This window comes from Carcharhinus amblyrhynchos, chromosome 22, assembly GCF_965287045.1.
Source record: "Carcharhinus amblyrhynchos chromosome 22, sCarAmb.v2.hapA, whole genome shotgun sequence".
Classification (NCBI taxonomy): Eukaryota; Metazoa; Chordata; class Chondrichthyes; order Carcharhiniformes; family Carcharhinidae; genus Carcharhinus; species Carcharhinus amblyrhynchos.
Genome location: NC_137345.1, coordinates 38,458,837 through 38,477,820, shown reverse-complemented (window position 1 = coordinate 38,477,820; position 18,984 = coordinate 38,458,837). Strand labels below are relative to the sequence as shown.

At 43.7% G+C, this 18,984-nt stretch overlaps 1 protein-coding gene across 1 annotated transcript in view; it reads left to right on the top strand.

Annotated features, from left to right (window-relative positions):
* The window catches only part of LOC145356920 (synaptonemal complex protein 1-like), a 144,075-nt gene extending 130,524 nt beyond the window's left edge, over positions 1–13,551 (top strand). Inside the window, exon 10 of the mRNA XM_080209921.1 lies at positions 13,249–13,551. Within this exon, the coding sequence (XP_080066047.1) occupies positions 13,249–13,551 (303 nt within the window). The remainder of the gene's footprint in view (positions 1–13,248) is intronic.
* Positions 13,552–18,984: the final 5,433 nt, after the last annotated feature.

Genomic DNA, 18,984 nt, shown 5'->3' with positions numbered 1-18,984 from the left:
TGCCAATTCCTCTCTCATCCTATCGTACTCCCCTCTGTTCAAACAGAGGACACAGGTTCGGGACCCTACTTTCTCATCCTCCATCTGCATCAAAACCTCAACCATACAATGATCGCTTGTCCCAAGAGGATCCCTCACAATAAAATCCCTAATTCTACCTGCCTCGTTACACAACACCAGATCTAAGATAGCTCGCTCCCTCGTAGGTTCCGTCACACACTGTTCAAGGAAACTATCCCGACAGCATTCCAAGAACTCTTCCTCAAGCCCACTGCATCTAACTTGGGTCAACCAATCAATATGCAGATTAAAATCCCCCATAATTATCGCCGTTCCATTTCTGCACGCATCATTTATTTGCTTGTTTATAGCCCGCCCCACCTCCAAGTTATTATTTGGGGGCCTATAGACCACACCCACCAGCGTCTTCCTCCCCTTACTATTCCTTATCTCCACCCACAACGATTCCACGTTTTGCTCTTTGGAGCCTATATCTTCCCTTACTACCGCCCTGATATTATCCTTAATTAACAGAGCTACCCCACCCCCTTTTTCCTCCTGTCTATCCTTCCTAAACACTTGATACCCCTCATTTGATACCCCTTTGACACACTTCAAAACTACTTACCATAAGGAAACTCTTGAGTTCATTGGAAAGACCATTCAATTGGAAAAAAGAGCTACTGACTTTCTTCATTCAGCAATGGTCAACAAGAATAAAAAAGGTGCTGATCATAAACAACTTCAACAACAGGGGCAAAAGCAGCCAGCACAGGAATTCACAAAGGATGTTTTGATGGGAGTTACCCTGGGCGACCAAATGAAAAGAGTTGAAGTTGTGCAGGGTGCAGCCTGCAATATCAATATGCCTTTCTCATTTCACTTTGTGCAACATCATTTGAAGTCCAAAGAACATATCAATGGCAAGAAGAATGACCATGACCTGATCTGAGGGGAAAATCAGATGCATGGTCTGATGGAGGTCCACAATAATCTGGAGAATGCACAGCAGAAGCTGTACCATGGGATTCAGGCAAAAGAAGCCATGGTACATAGCCTGGAGAGGAAACTGTTGTCAATGAAGAAACAGATCAACAATCTGGAGCAAAAACTAATGAGTCTGGAAGGTGAATTTGTGCGAAGTCAAAGACCCCAAACACCAGCAGAATGCCAGCTTCACTTTACTCCAGGTAAAATCTACCCTGGATGTACCATCCTCTGCATTGCAAATGAGGGCTCAAACTGCAAGAAAAATATAAACAGGAGGTGGAGGGGATGAAGAAGCTAGCCTCTGAAGTGAAAGCTCTGAAACTGCAGTTTCAACAATTGCAATTCAGTAGTAACAAGTATCACCGAAGAAGGAGTGCTGTAGTGAATCTGACTCCAACTTCGCTGAATTCCGACTTGAACCTTCCTGAAAGCCTGACACTGACAGAATCGATTGGGTAAAACAGGTCCTCAATTTCAGATCAAGCACAGCATCAACCTGTACTCACAATGTCAATGTCGACAGCAGTCGAAACAACCATCAGCACGTTCCTATAAAGCCAAAAATGCCAGAGCTTAAACTAGTGCCAAGAAGCAGCTGCCTAAAGTTCACTGGCAACCATTCAGAGAAGAATGACTTCCAAATCCTCTGATTGTTGTTGTTATTAATTAATTGTTCGTATTATACATGTTTAAATATGCTGGGGACATGATTTAAAAGGTGAGGAAATGTTGTGCATTTATAGTGGTTTATTGTGATTTCTTATCAGCAACACTTCAGCTGAACTGAGCACTTCAAGATAATGTATGCATGATGTCGCTGATCGTTTGCATGAATAACTATGCAGAATGGGTTTGTAACCTGTGTGGAATACATCTCCTTAATAAAGCTCCTTTCTTTTGTTAAAAGTTAATTAGCAGTCCTGCAACTCTTCAGCCATCTATTGACCCAGGGTTCCACTCTGAGACCTAACCTTCCAGTAATAACATCAGTTGGGATCAAAACAGGATCACAATCATCATCCTGTATTTGAGAAGAGTTAAATATGCTATGCGAGCAGCAAGGTACAATATAGGTGCAATTTTGGGAGTGAGATACTAAAACTGTACACTGTCTTTTTAATAGTAAAAACCAGAGGCTGCCTTAACTGCTTTAGGAAGATTTGGTTGGCACATTCAATGAATATCCTTCCTTGTGATTTGTCCTTTTGAGCTGACATGCAGCAAGCAGGTCAAAGCAAATAAGGTGGCAACAGGCGCCTTAGTCTTGACCACAAGCAGAATTTGAGTGTAGGAGTTAACAGGTGTGTGTGCATTTTGCAAAGCTTATATCAGAGATCACGTGGAGATTTATGGCCTTTTTGCCCCCCCTTATTAAGTATGCCAGTAGACCTTGTATAAAGAATTAGTAACCAAAGTTTTATCAAAGTCATTGAAGGATAGGGCTTTTAGTGAATGGGGAGAGAGCGTTGAATGGACTTTTGTGCTGGATCTGTTGAGGACTGTGAGGCTATCCATGTGAAGAATCACCAATTCCTTCACAGTTCTCTGCAGGGTACATGCAGAAAAGAATTATAACTTAGCAGGGGTGTTCCCATTGTCACATGAATGCTAAGTCTCTCTGGAACTCAGACTTTTTAGAACCTCCCCGCTTCCCCAAAAGCAGGCAGACTCCTCTACCTGACAGATCCCACCCCCAGGAGGCAGACCCACCTTGCTGATCACCACCACCACCACCACAACTCCCCCACCCCTCCCCAGCCAGCCCTGATTGCTGACGTCCCTCCAGCCCACATTGATCTCAATGGCAGAGAGCCTGCTGGACCTTCCCCACACACATTGATTGCCCTCAAGCCCTACCCCCATGACACCCCACCCCCAATAGGCCCCATCCCCTTGGCACTGTTGATGCTCGATGGGCAATGCCAATGTGCCCCCATGCATGGGCACTTTGTCTCTTGGGCAGTGCCGGGGGCACAGGCTGGCACTGCCAGCTGCCTGTGCCCAGGGGGCATCACCCTCAATCATGTGACCCTCTGGGGAGCCCCAGTTGCCCCCCTTTCAAGCCAGTGGGGTCATCTCTCTAGTTCCCCAAAAGCGGGGAGCTAGTCTGAACCCTGCTGGAGTTAAATACTCCTGACAAGATAGGAGATGTTAGCGGGCCTGGAGAATTCAGTCCCGGGCCTGCTAATCACATTAAAGTAAGATTAAAAACAGACACAAAGTACTTACCTGGTGTTCCCGCCAGTTTCCAGTGTGGCTCAGATGGGATCGGATATTTGGTGCTGGAAGATGCACACGCACTGGGAATGCATGTACAAATTTTGCGAATCAGCTGATGTGATTCTCCCGATCTGCCGCTAAAAAATTAGCACAGCGGGATGGGAGAATCACCCCCATGGTTTATGAATTTGCATTTTGGAAGGGCTATAGAATGGGAAAATACTGATACTGATGCATATGCATTTTTCTGTTTTTTTAAATGGTTCTGGAACAGCAACCTGTCTGTGAATCACACCCCAAGAAACATTAACATTTAAACAAATGCCTGGGACTGAGTTCAAGCATGGCCTCTCCAGAAGCCCCCCTAGAGGAGCCAACTCCAGATCTGGTGAGAGAATAGTCCACAAACCCCATTAGGACCTCCATCCCAACAAAGGCCCAGTAACAGACAGTCCCATCAAACCATCTACATAGCTTACTCACAATATCAGGACAATTGGCAAACAATCAAACCTAACCAGGTCATCCTGAAAGCAGTTACCACATAATGCAAGACAATACCAAATCAAGACTGGGCACGCAGATAAGCCATTTTAGCAACTATAATATGGCTGGAAGAACACAAGAATTTAGTTTTTTTTAGTGGAGCGCCTCAAAACACTCAGGGTATCCCATAGTCATAGGAACGCAAACTCATAGCAGAACCCCCTTCAAGGGCCTCTGCAATTGGACAGTCCAGAGTGGATGCAGCTAAGAAATCCACAGCATAGTTCAGGCATTCTGAATTTACAAACTTATCATCCCAACATAATGAAGCTGTTATGGGAACATGGGGTTCTGATTTGCAAGTGCCGATGGGGGATTTGCATGGGGAATCACTGATTGACTTCTCCATAGGAGTCATTGAATACGAGCCACTTGGGCATTGGTAATTAACTTACCAGATGGAGTTTGTATACTGAGCCCTGTATAAAACATGCCCCTGAGTAGGTCCGTAATTGTATTGTCCTGGTTGGGACCTGTTTGTGTTCACCACAAGTTTGTTGCTTTACTTTATTTTGTGCAATAAAGCACTGTTCTTTTTCAGCAAACTCCTGGAGTTATTATACTGGCAATAAGGTAAAAGGAATGTTTCAGCAACTGTGCTCATTAGGTCCTGGTAAGCCTGTAGTTTTTGCATTGCCATCTTTCAGGAAATTGGGGCCACACAATGTGAGTATTGAGGACTGGCCACAAGGTGCTGAAAGAATGAAGTACTTCTTTCAGGCTAATGAAATAGAAAGAGAGAACAGGCAAATGATCATCCTAATAACTGCGTGGAGCTGCAACATTTATAAAAAATCTGACTTATCAGGCAACTCAGTAAGAAGTCTCACAACACCAGGTTAAAGTCCAACAGGTTGATTTGTAAGTTTATTTCCTTCAGAATAGCAAGTTCCGAAAGTTAGTGGTGTTTGCTCCAAATAAACCTGTTGGACTTTAACCTGGTGTTGTGAGACTTCTTACTGTGTTTACCCCAGTCATCTCCAAGTCATTATCTGGCAACACCAGATTCCAAGACCTTTGATGAGTTAGTGGATATGGTGGCAAATCATTACAATCCTAAACTTCCCATGATCTTACAATGATACAACTGCTAGATTTGCAGGGGAACCAGTGAGAGAATTCCTCATACAACTAAGAAAACTGACACAGCATGTTGCGTATGGCCCAGCATTACCTGAAATACTGACAGAGCATTTAGCTTGTAGCATAAATAAGTGAGCAACCCAAAGAAGGCTTTTGACCAAGCCAAACCTAAATTTTAAAAAAGTAATAGACTTGACCTTATCTCATGAAAATATGTACAAAGATACTTAAGATCTGCAAGGACCCATAAATAACAAAATCCTTAGGCTCAAGCAAGCCCCCTACTGCAGACCCAAGTCCCCAATTGAACACGCTTGTGACCCCCATTCTTGAGCAAAAGCAAAAAAAAGGAAACCAGCAATCCAGGCACTGGGCAAGAGGAAATGCCACAGTTTAGGGCCAGCAAACAACACTGCACGTCACCAGGGAGCCCACCCCAAGCAAGTTTACTGAAACAAGTAGTGTATGCAGCACGCATGTTGAAGGGCGAAGCCACCCCAAAACAGAACATATCAGGCTGAAGAAGAGGAATTAAAATGTTTCATCACACCAGAGGTGGCCACAGTACAGATACAGCTCTGAATGAACGGACACCCATTGAACAGTGAAGCATCCATTGGAAGGGAGTGAGAATTTAGAAAATTACGATCGGGCATGTCTTCACTCAAGTCGAGGGGTACTAAGGCAAGATTGGCAACTTGTACAGGAGAATCAATCCATGGAACAGGGACAGCAACAGTCTAGCTCCTATTGACAATGGTACAAGGATCAGAATCCAACCTTTTGGGAAGGGATTGGTTACAAAAGATCTGCTTAGATTGACAGCAAATTTTCAAAATGGGCACTGGAAACTTATATGAGGTAATTGGAAAGTACCCAGACAGGGCTTGGAAAAATAAAAGGGGTTCAATGCAAACATTTACACAGACCTAGATGCTCAACCAGGCTTTTTTAAGGGAAGACTAATTCCAGATGTCCGACAAGCAAAAATAGAGACTGAGCCATAGTGATTAGAAGAGCTGAGTATTATTCGACCTGTGCGATTTTCCAATTGGGCTGACAGTAGCTTCGGTGTTAAAACCAGACAACACAATCCGCCTCTGTGGTGATTATAAAATGACAGCAAACAGAGAATTTCATTTGGACAAGTAGTCGATATCACGATTAGACAAGCTGTATGCAAAATTATCCAGAGACCAGATTTTGACAAAGCTGGATATAAGTCACGCATGTCTCCAGTTAGACTTAGAAGCGTTATCAAGAAAATATATGACGGTAAAGGGATTGGACAAATATAATCGTCTACATTTTGTGGTATCATCGGTGGATGCCATTTTCCAAAGAGTAATGTAAAGCATATTGTTTAGAATACCAGGGTGGCAGTTTATCTAGACAATATTTTAATCACAGGAGCCACTATCAAGGAATACCATGAAAATTTAGAGGAAGTCTTGCGATGGTTTTCAGAAGACAGAGTCAGACTAAAAAGGGAAAAATGCATTTTTCAAGCAGCTGAAGTAACCTATCTTGGATACAGGGTTGACAAAGATGGCCTCCACCCAGTCAAGGAAAAGATAAGAGCAATAAAAGAGACTCCAACACCAAGGAATACAACAGAATTAATAGTTTCTTGGCCTTGTAAATTATTATGGAAAGTTTATTCCAAACTAGGCCATCTTACTGGCTTCTCTACATACTTTATTGAAAAAGCATCAGCAGTGAGCATGGTAAAAAACCATAGGAGATGCCTTTGTGAGGGTCAAGCAGTCGGACAATGAGTTGACCCATTTCAACCTGGAAAGGCTATTGGTCATAACATGCAAAACGTCTCCCTGTGGAATAGGTGCAGTACTGTCACACCAAAGGAGCACCAGAATGAAATGTTCGTTTGCATACGCTCAAGGATATTAGCCAATATGGAAACAAAGTATGCACAAATCAAAAAGGAGGATTTGGCAATGGTCTTCACAGTGAAGAAATTCCATCAACATGTTTATAGTCGACACCTTACCATTATAACAGACCACAAACCCCTGTTGGGCCTTTTTTCCGAACACAAAACAATTCCTCCCATAGCATCAGCCCAAATGCAGTGATGGGCACTATTATTAAGTGCCTGTGCGTACACCCTGGAGTATAGATCAGGGACACAAATTGCTGACGCAGACGCCCTGTATCGTCTCCCTTTGCCCACAAGCTTACCCTCACCACCGAAAATGGACAAAGTCGTTATGACATTAAATTTTATGGATATTTTACCAATTTCGACAAAACAAAGACTTGCACTCAGAATGATCACACATTGACAAAATTAAGTCATGTAATATTAAATGGAGAAATACAAGAATGTCGGGCACAAGACTTGAAGCCATATATGATAAAGTACCTGGAATTAAGCATAGAAGACGGCATTATCCTTTGGGTTGTCTGGATACTTATCCCATATCGTGCCCAAAGACCTATCGTCCAATAACTTCATAATGGCCACCGAAGCATATCAAAAATGAAGATGTTAGCATGAAGCTACGTCTAGTGACCCAGAATAGTTGGGGACATAGAAAAGATAGTTAAAAACATGCAGAATCTGCCAAGAAAACCAGAAGGCACCACCAATAGCTTCCCTACACCCCTGGAAATGACTAGGAAGACCATGGGTTTGGGTACATATGGATTTCAAAGGAGCATTTATGGGCTCAATATTTCCGATACTAATTGATGTCCACCCTAAGTGGATGGAAGTGTGCCGTATGACGTCCACCACATTGCAGAGCATGATAGAGAGACTTAGACGATGTTTAAGTACTCGTGGAATCCCACAGGTTTTGTGATGGACAACGGAACTCCATTTAACAGTAGGAAATTTAGGACATGTATGAAAACAAATGGAGCACGACATGTCCGCACAGCTCTGTACTATCCATCATCAAATGGATTAATGAGGCGAGCAGTCCAGGTATTCCAAAAAAGGAATGAAAAATCAGACCAGGGAGGCTGTACACACAAAATTGCCACATTTCTTTTTTAATTACACAATAATGCCAAACGTAACAATAGGTTTATCTGTAGCTGAGTTACTGATGGGTAGGCGCCTATGGACCAAGCTGGACCTTACCTTCCTGAACTTAGGTGGAATAATTCAAGAAAAGCAAGAAGCCCAAAAAAGGGACCACACTGAACTAAAAACTGATAAAGGTTTTTCTCCAGGACACAGTTGAAGTGCAAAATTTTGGAGAAAGCGCCCCATAGACACCAAGAACAATTCTTACAAGGACAGGGCCAGTGTCCTATATGGTGAAGGTTGGGGACAAGATCCTAAGGCAAGATGTAGACCACCTACACCGTCGGGGGCTGTTGATGGACGCAGCTAACAAAGTGAGCTTGCCCAAATACACTGTGGAACTACAAAACAACTCAAGCAATGGGAGGCTCAAAAACAGCCTATGAGATATCTGACTTCAAAATGGAAACAGAAGCAGTGGAATCCTAGCCAAAAGCCATCATAGGGGAAGAAACACCTCCAGTGATGCTTCAACCGTCATCCAGAAAGAGACACTCACAGCTATGGCGTACATCACCTGTCCAGACGGAGTATGAAATAGAGTGAAGGTCACAGGCCAAAAATCAAAGACAGCCCTGTCACCCAAAGAGTGAGGGAGAGCCCTCAGACTCAGAGGGGACGGGAATGATCACCCTCAGAACTTGCATGTGGTATCACTGATTGACCTCACTTAGATCTTGTTGAATATGAGCTCCCTAGGGATTAGTAATTAACTAACCAGGTGGAGTTCATATATTGAGCCCTGTATAAAGTAGTGGATCCATTATTGCATTGTTCCAGTGTGTGGATTTGCTTTGTTTTATACAATACAGCTGACTCCTGGTGTTATTATGGGAGGGCTTGGGGTACCAGTTGCAGGGGGGTGGGGGTGGGTGTGAGGCGGGGGAGAGGAACACAATCACCCCTCGTCAATCTACATTGAAGAGCAATTTTGAGGGGAAAAATAGTACTTTCATGCTGTTTCTCCCTATGGAAACAGCTATCGGGTTTTGCCTGTAGGAGCTCACTGCCTGGTTGGCTTCCCTTTGGAAACAGGTGTCTTAGGGTGCATTCCAGGTGATTTCAGATTATAAATAGCTTCCAAGCTATCATACACATGGCCTTTGTTAACGACAGAGGTGAAATCTCTGAACAAATTGAACAAAAAAGTTCAACAAATGTAGCGAAGCATACTCTCCCTGGAAAATTATAACTATCAGATTGTCACAGCCATGTCTGCCACACTGTACACCTGCTAAGGCCTCTTCATGTGCCATATCGTGGCCCTCATCAGCTCCATTCCCTTCAACTTCCCCCTTGTCAGTAGAGACACCTTTCTCCTCCATATCGCCCTCAAGAAAGACAGCCAACTTGGCAGTGCCACATTGTCACAGCAGACAACAATGATCTTGGGTGCTCTCTGTGCCTGAGCAGTTGAAACCAATGGACCTCTTTCTGAGAACTATCATCTGCTCAATCAGGGAACTGGTAGCAACATCTGCACCGTCGTAACTCTTCTCAGCAGCACTCGACTTTTAACTGGAGTCATCAGCCAAGTCATTTTGGAGTATCTCTTGTCCCAGAGGAGCCAGCCCTGCAATCTTTAAGATCCTTCAAAATCGTCCGCTATCTGCAAGGAGCTCAAAATGTATGTGTATTGATGTTCCCTGAGTACCGAGCACAAATGCACAGAATTTGTGTTCGGCGATCGCAAATGAGCTGCACGTTCAAAAAGTGGAATCCTTTTCTGTTGCTGGATCTAACAAGACATTAGCAACCATTGATCCAATCATCATGTGCAATCTCAAGACCACATGTGCAATCAGTTATGCCCTGCCCTGCACTTGGGGAAACCCTATGATTGCTGCATATCACAATACTCTTGCAGCCTGGTTTTCGGGGTCTAAGCAGAATTGTACAAATTGGCATGCTGTCTTGAACAGGGCATCTATTTGTCACTGATTGGAAGATACCACACAGATCTCAACTGCAGCCCTGGACGATCTGCTAGAAAAAAAGTTTTAAGTGGTGATGGCCTTCAATTCCATTGGCATGGGATGCTGTCCATGTGGAGAAGCTGACAGATGTGAGCAATCTTGGGACTAACAAAGATGCCTCCAATATTATCTTGCACTCGCTTCTAGATAAAAGCACCACCTGCAATACATCAATGGTTGGGTCAATGGTTGCCATTGCAATAGACCCTGTTCATCAACATCTTGATATCTGAGACCCTGTTACCCCTTGCTGCTCAGGCCAATGTTCCTCCTGGTCATGTGCCAAACTGCAACAGGCCCTTCTGCTTGTCTGGATGAGAGACAGTACCAAAGCTGGATTGCCTGCAGCCTGCATCTTCAATGCCTCAGTGGATCTGTGAACCCACTGAAGTTAGACATTTAGTGAGCATATCTTTTACAGGTTTCCAGTAACCAGTAGGCCAGTGCTAGGCCCTTTGCCTGGCCTCCTTGTAACCAGGACATCCCCACCACATCCTTTCCAGGTGAAGGACATCCAGAGGACCAGAGATGAGTGTTCATCCTGTTTGTACATGACTCCTCTGTGCATGGAGATATTTCATATCAACCAGGGTAATGATAAAAATGTATGAGAACGATCCTTCAGACACTATTCAGCTGGCTTCAATTATCCTCGAGACTCTGCAGAGACAACATTGCATTGGCATATAGCATGAATCTTTGTCAGCTATAACCATTTACCAGGCAGGATATAGGTTTGGAGTCGGGGATTTGCTGCTCAATCAAGTGTAACTGTGTCACTGAATTGCTGTCATTTCTCCATTTCTAATTAAACATGAATGAAAATTCTTTAATATGCAAACTCATCCAGTTAATCAACCATAAATTATTTGACATTCCAAATGAATAGCATCCTGGATTCCCTGGAGTTCCTACCAAAGTTACCTTCTCAGTTTTATTCGGACTGAGTAAATCTGTTTTATCCATTTCATTTTCCACCATATCAATCAGCATAAACCATATTAAGGCTGCCTAAGCAGTGGTGTGAAAACTACATTCCATCTCTTTACTTGACTGCCCAACAACTAAATGCTGATAAAATGTGAAAGGCCCTTTTCATGGGAAACTTGATTTTTTACAGAAAAGGAATGAAAGCAGTGCACAGACAAAGGCTTGGATTTTCACTGAGTCAAGACAACTCTGGAGCCCTTTAAAAATGGTGGGTGGGTCCTGATTCCAGGTTTCCTGACCCCATTCCCTGGCTGGGAATGCCTTTTGATTTGATTTGATTTATTATTGACGCATGTATTGGTATACAGTGGAAAGTATTGTTTCTTGTGCAGTATACAGACAAAGCATAAAGAAAGAGAGGAGAGAATGCGGGTGCAGGATAGTTCCTATCAAAAACCTGCAATCTGCACTCCTGACCTGACCAGATCTGCTAATAAGCATGTTCTATTCCTTCACAGTTTTCATGGCAATGGGCCAGGTTTTTAAATAGTCATGGTTTACAGCCCCTCAGAGGAGTCATGAAGTTTAGTTTGCTTAAAGGGACCACTTAAAAGCTAAGTTCAAAAGGACATCCTTAGGTGCCGCATGCCAAGCTATATCCCCCACCTGCCCCTTTGGCTGCATACCTGCTCTTTAACCCACGCCTTATTACCTGTCATAACTCCAATGACAAGCTACGACACTTCTATGCCCACTGATTCATGATATACTGTATAGAACCAATGAAACCTATAGTGACAGCATACGTAAAAAAGAACCTTTAAAAAAGTAACTCATTCATAAGTTTCTATGATGGGGCGATTTCCCCCCATTTTCGGTGGATGGGAATGACAGAGGGGGAGAAACAAGGGGAGTCCCAAAATATTTCTACGCCAGTAAGATTTCCCCGCTCGATTGACCTGCCCCTTCCACCAGTGATGTTATGGGGTTCCTGCATGCAAGAGATTATAAGATATTACAACATGACTAACGAGTTTCCCCTCTGTAACAACCCTCATGTAGGAAAATACCCCTATGTACCACTTCCCGCTCCTGCCTCTCCACACTCCGGCAGCATAGCATCATGTCACCGAGTTTACAACAGGCTTTTAAAAGGAGGAAACTGGCAACAGAACCACGGGGGGTGCAGAGATCATTTCGAGGCAATTCTCCGTCTCTGCCCCCGGGAGGTTCTGTATCCACTGGGTGGGTGGGGGGAAGGGGGCAGGTGGGATCCATATCCATAGTTGGGGAGGTAGAAGGAGGAGGTGAGCTCTGTGTCTGGCAGGGGGTGGAGGGGGAGAGTGGTATCCCATAGTGGGGAAGGTTCTTTTATTCTGTCAGTTTTTTTTGACACTGGGATGTCCTTTTGGCAGGACGAGCTCTTCATCACTTCATAGTCATCTCCTTAATTTTTTCAAATATCTATCAAAAAATATGGCAGAAAAAGCGGCAGTGCAGCCTGTGGCTACACCCTACTTTTCCTGCCTAAGTCGACTCGCGGCCAAAAACTTGAGAAAATTTCACCCTATGTTAAAAATGTAATTTCACTCAGAAGGCAAAATAAGTATTAATTGGACAGATCCTTAGAAGTTTCAATAACAAAAACAGCAGGCCCTTGAAACCACTTAACCTTATATAAATAAACATTGTGAAATTGAAGGCAGAGAGCCTGAGCTGTCAATCAAACGTGCTTTTTTTTGGGTGCAGCTGTTTCGACAAGTGTAATCAATGTCTGGACTCACAGTCAAAATTCATTTCCCTGCTCTTTCCCCACATATCCATTTTTTTCTTCTAATAAGTATGTACCCATTGTCTTTTTGAAGTCTACTATTGAATTTGGGGAGATTTTGAGCCTGCACACTCCATCCACAGGAATGGTGGGACATGCTCAAAATCAGGAGAGACTCAGGAAACACGATTTGTCACTGCGAGTTTCCAGCCTCTCATTGGCAGAGTAGCGTGAAGCATGCCGTGGGAATCCATGAAGCTCATTTTAATATATTACTATGTCATTAGTAATCACTCTCTTCAGGACTTTCCCCCTCACCGGGTATTGAATGGGCACTGGCATGATGCCATGCCAGTGCCATTTAAAACAGCTTTACTTAAGTGTGAACCTGACATCTTCAGCTCTTATTTTGGAGGTGCGCACTCAAGCAGCCAGCACCCTCCGCAGTGTGCACTGCTCATGGGGGCATCAGAGAGGACTCAGGGAACACAGATAAGTTCAACTCATGAGTGGGGGTCCCAGCATCGCCATTTCAGAGAAAGGGTTGGGAGGAATCACTTGCATGCTTTATCTTCCTTTCATGTCAGGATACACCTTGCTTTAAGGGGTTGTGAAGGCTGATATGCAAGCAATGCTTCCTGTGTCCTATGTCCTGGTTCCTGTCCGTATCACAGCTGAGGGAGTGCCCTTCCTCAGTGGGAGCTGGCAAGAGGTTGGGAGGACTTGAAAACAAGAAGTTCAGAACTGGGGGTGACTCTGAGTTATCCAGGTGGGACCCTATGAAAGAATGGGTTCTAAGAGTAGAGCGGGGGATTCGGGAATGGATTGTGTCTCCCCTCATGCAGCCTGAAGATCTTCGCACCTGGGAGAGGATGACTGCATTGTCATTGGAATCTACACTCAGGCGGCAGTGTGAGGACAAAGGGGAGAAGCTGCCTAGCAGTCCAAGGTCAATTGTCAAGTGTGCTTACATGTAATGATAGATTTTAATGGGTCATGGAAGGCTGTTCAGCTCTGCATCACTTGTGATCTGAGAGAAACAGGGTGTCCAGCAGGAATGTGCTGGACATGCTAATTGCTGACCTCTCATGATTCAGCTGTCTCTCGCCGACAACAAAAGGAAAACATTTGACTGAACAGCCACTCCAGCTATGCCAATAATTGCTGTGCAGCCAAACAGCACAGCCATTTAATGGAGGGCATCTTTTAATCCTTTGCAAATGTATGTTCCAAACATTGAGCTAACATTCTCAGAAAGGCTGCAACGTCACTCAGATAACATTGATCTGCGCCCCTATGGAAGACTTGATGGTGATGTCTATCATCACACACCCAATCGAGGTCATGAAGGGGTGGATCAGTGAGGTCCCTTATTAAGATGCAAATATTGGTCACATGCAGCCACTCAGCTGCCCTCTAACTTGACACCAGGTTTCTTTGGGGATCTGGGGGAATGCAAACATTTGGTGCCACTGATACCCTGGTGGGTTCTGCTGGAGTTGACAGGGAACAATGTGGGGATATGGATGTAGTGTCAGAGTGGAGGATGTGAATGATGTTGTTTAGGCACTTACTGAGTGTGCTGCGATTAGGTGGTAGTCCTGTTGGAATTGGGAAATACTTGGCTATTAATTTAACCACCCTCCAAGCATTCTAGGTTAATGAGACAAATAGGAACAGGAGCTGGCTCTTAATTCATTCAACAAACTTCCTTTCTGTCACGTTTTATGTACCAACTCAAACTTAACTGTTGCAACATTTTTAACTCTTTTACTGCACATTAACTCTAACTGAAAATAGATATTACCAGATCTTAAGAAAAATTGACCAAGTTCTTTCCAAGTAGAATTTATCTTCATAGTCTTCAGGGCACGGTTTCTACAATGGTGGATCTCTAGAGTTATCGCTGGAAACAAAAGCTGTACATGTCTTTTAGCTACAAATTCTTTCACATGCTCCCAGAAGATTCTCTGTCATCCAGCCAACTGTGAAATCAGAAACTGATGACATGACTCAAGCCACCAATGAAATTACTTGCAAATGACATCATTATGTTGGTTCAAATTGCATGTCTTCGGCATACAGCCCATAAAATCTCAGGCCGTTCAGTCTACCCCAGAGTACACAACTTCCCATATTTGGTCAACACAGGAAGCCTCCAATCACAATTCCCTGACTCAGAGTAACCATAAGAGTTGCATCTGGTCTTATTTATACGTTGACCAAAAATCCCAGCATGTTTAACTCAGCCAGAAAAGCCATTTTAAAGTCAATACTGCCATTATTATTGTTAAATAATTGTTGTAGTTATTCTTTCTCCATCCACAGAATTCTTTCACAATCCCTTATACATCACCATGGTCTTCTCTTTACAGCGCATGGTCTGCTAATGGAGCCTGTCGAGTTAGTGATCCTACTTATTACCATAGAGCACAGGAAGGAAATAGCCCCTGGCTAGGACGAGCATCCCACAGAGAAGGGCCTGATGCTTTTCAGGAAGTGATATCAGAGAGTCATGAATCTCATAGGTATTAGCAGAGGGTATTGTGACATCAGTCCCTGTGCCTGCAAATGTCAAGAGTTTCAGTGCATAGAAGGCTGTGTTTCTCCTGGGAGCTGGTGGACTACGTTTGCCAGACCCTGTAAGGGGTGGCACTTCATGGAATGGAAGGACACCCACTGCTTGTGGCTCCTAAACTCACAGCAACTCTGAATCTCTACACAAGCAGCTTATTCCAGGGCAGTACAGGCAATCTATGTAACATATCCCTTTGAACCACACACAATAGTATCTGGGAGGTTACAGAAGCCTTTTATGTGAGTGCTCAGCTGCATATTAACTTGAACCAGGACCGAGAGAGCCAAGATCTCAGGGCCAAGGGCTTTGCCCACTTAGGAGGCTTGTCCCAGGTACAAAATTTGATTGATTGCACTCACGTGACTTAGTGCATTCCATGACATAATGCTGCACTGTTCATGAACCACAAGAGCTATTCCTCTCTCAGTGTGTAGTTTGATTTGGAAATGCTGGCATTGGACTGGGGTGGGCACAATAAGAAGTCTCACAACACGAGGTTAAAATTCAACAGGTTTATTTGGAATCATGAGCTTTCAGAGCACTGCTTCTTCATCAGGTGAATGGACTTAGGTTCACAAACATGGCATATATAGACAAAGATACAATAGCAAGACAATTACAGGTTGGAATATGAAGAATGTTTGGAATGCAAGTCTTTACAGGTAATCAAGTCTTTACGGGTACAAACAGTGTGCATGGAGAGTGGATTATTACAGGTTAAAGAGGTGTAAATTCTCTCAAGCCAGAATAGTTAGAGAGATTTTGGAAACCCAGGCAATATGGCAGGGGTTACAAGTAGTGTGACATGAACCCAAGATCCCGGTTGACACCGTTCTTATGCGTGTGGAATTTGGCTATCATTTTCTGCGTGGCGATTCTGCATTATCATGTGTCTTGAAGGCCATCTTGGAGAACGCTTACCTGAAGATCGGAGGCTGAATGCCCTTAACTGCCAAAGTGCTCCCCAACTGGAAGAGAACACCCCTGCCTGGCAGTTGTTGCATGGTATCTGTTCATCCATTGTCTGCATGGTCTTACCGATGTACCACGCCTCGGGACATTCTTTCTTGCAGCAATGTGGACAACGTTGGCCGAGTCGCATGAGTATGTACCATGTACCTGGTGGGTGATGTTTTCACGTGTGATGATAGTATCCATGTCGATGATCTGACACATCTTGAAGAGGTTGCCGTGGCAAGGTTGTATGGTGTTGTGGTTTCTGTTCTCCTGAAGGCTGGGTAATGTGCTGCGAACAATGGTCTGTTTGAGATTGGGTGGTTGTTTGAAGGCAAGTAGTGGCGATGGCCTTGGTGAGATGTTCATTGTTATCAATGACAGGTTAAAGGCTCTGAAAAAGATGTTGTAGTTTCTCTGCTCCGAGGAAGTACTGGACAGTGAAGGGCACTTTGTCAGTCATGTCCCATGTATGTCTTCTGAGCAGGTTGGTGCGGGTTTTTGCTGTGGTGTGTCAATCAATGAGTCGAGCACCATATCCCATTTTTACAAGGGCATCTTTCAACATCTGTAGGTGTCTGATGCATTCATCCTCGTCTGAGCAGATCCTGTGTAGGCGGGAGGCTTCTCTATAAGGGATGGCTTCTTTAATGGTTTAGGGTGGAAGTGGAGAAGTGGAGCATTGTGAAGTTATCTGTGGGCTTGCAGTAGAGTGGAAGTGTTGAAGTGTCCATCCTTTATAGAGATGCATGTGTCTAAGAGTGCAACCAATTCAGACCCTCATAGGCTCAAGATCACTGGGACCGCAGTCAGCAATTACAAGCCCCACTCACGTCAGGGGTCCTGGTGTTCACATCGATCTTACAGCAGAGGTGGGCAGACTTGCAAGCACTTCGCTATTCCTCAGCCTTGTGATCACTAGAGAACAATGTTGACATGACAGGGGTGTGCTTTGGCAGAGGGGCGGGCTGGGGGGTTCACCCTTCCATAGTTGGGGGATGGGTTCCAGAGCAGAAGGACTGCTGGCAGCAGCACCTCCTTCCTGCATCATTGAGGTGAGAGGGATTATCATTCTCATTCCTCACAGGGATGAACAGGATTGCATTAAGATACAGGGTGGAGTTTATGCGTCAAGGAACTGAATTTTAATGAAAAATGCTCAATATTATGGTGACTGAGCTACACTAGTGCCAGTATCCACCCCTGCTCACTAGGTGCCTAGTTTCTTAATCTAGTTGTATCCCCAGGATCCATACTGAATTTGAGGTGGCCTGTTGACTTCCATGTCCTGATGCCTGTGATGACCTTGGTGGGCGTCCTCTGGGTGGCCAGGATCTGGAGGGACCAAGCCTACTTTTGGGCAGCCTGAATGATTGATTCTTGCTCTCATCAGTATTTGGGGCTGAAGATGTGTTGTTCACAGCGTGAGGTTGTTAGGAATAGGTTAATAGACTTTCCAATTAAGTCCTAATTTTGATGTCAATTATTCAATAGAAGTCACTGATATATAAAGGAACCACAGGTGGCACTGGGTGTTGGCAGAGAATTGTACATGGAGTTGGATCAGAGAAATAAAGGTAGCTTACGAAAAAGCAGAACTTGATTCTCCTTTACTGAAGAGCAACCTAGAGGCTCAGACAGTGATAGCAGAGGATGGTTGTTGGTTCCAAGTAAAGGGCTGCAAGTTGTGAATTATTGGAAGCAAAAAAAGGAGAAGACTTTGCTCAAATTCTATATCAACAAAGGAGTAAAGAGGAAACAACAAGATGGCAGAACCTAGAGTAAAAGTGTCAGGATATCCACCATTATTTTCAGAGACTGATTCTTATTACCAATGGAGAAGTGAAGTCATCATGTGGACTATGATACCTGCTTTGGGGAAAAAGAAACAAGGCATGACCTTGGCTCTTTCTTTACATACAGAAGTAAAACCAGACGGAAAGTATTTTCTGTATTGGAGTTGGAACATTTGAACTCGGAGGAAGTTCTGAACAAATTTATTGAACTTCATGGATAGGAATTATCAAAAGAATGACTTATTAAGTGTGTATGAAGCCTGGTCAGTGCATGATAGATTTTGGAAATCAGAGGATATTTCTATTGAAGAATATATGATGGAGTTTATATAAAAGGTTGTAAAAACACCACCTGGATTTCCCATAGTCTGTGTTGGCATTTAAGTTACTGGACTGTGCTAAAGTTACAAATATTGATAGTTTCCTTGTTTTGACAGGACTTAAATTTGCAGATAAAAATACCTTATTCGATCAAATGTCAGAGGCCTTAAAAAAAAATTTAGGGAAACATTCTATCCCTATGGCTTTTATAATACAAATGGGCTAGTCAGTGATGAAACCGAATGTGGAAGATACACTGTTAACAGGATGGCGAGATCATACAGGCATAAGCAGGCTACAAGAGTATGGCAGAAAATTGGGACCCAGAAATTACAAGGACAGAAACCCGTATAAAGGATATAGAAAATAACCCCAGAAATGCCCAGGCTATGATAAATCGGTATTTTCAGCGTGACTCTAAATTTCATAATGTTTTCAACGATATGATAGAGTGTTTGTTTGAAACTGCACATGACACAGAAAAATCGGAAGAGCAAAGAAATAGTGACCAGAAAGAAGGTATTGTCTTATTAACAAAGAGCTTTTTTCTGGTACTGAGAGTTTCGGTTGCAGAGTCTTTTAATTGTGCGATATTGGACAGTCACTGCACAGCTACTGTGTGTGGAATTCACTAGTTACCTGGACTCTTTAAATGCCAAAAATTGGAACAAGGTTAAAGAATGTGAAAGTTCCACAAGCTTCAGGTTTGGGGATAATAACTCCCTGAAGTCACTGAAAGGAGTGCTGATCCCTTGCAATAT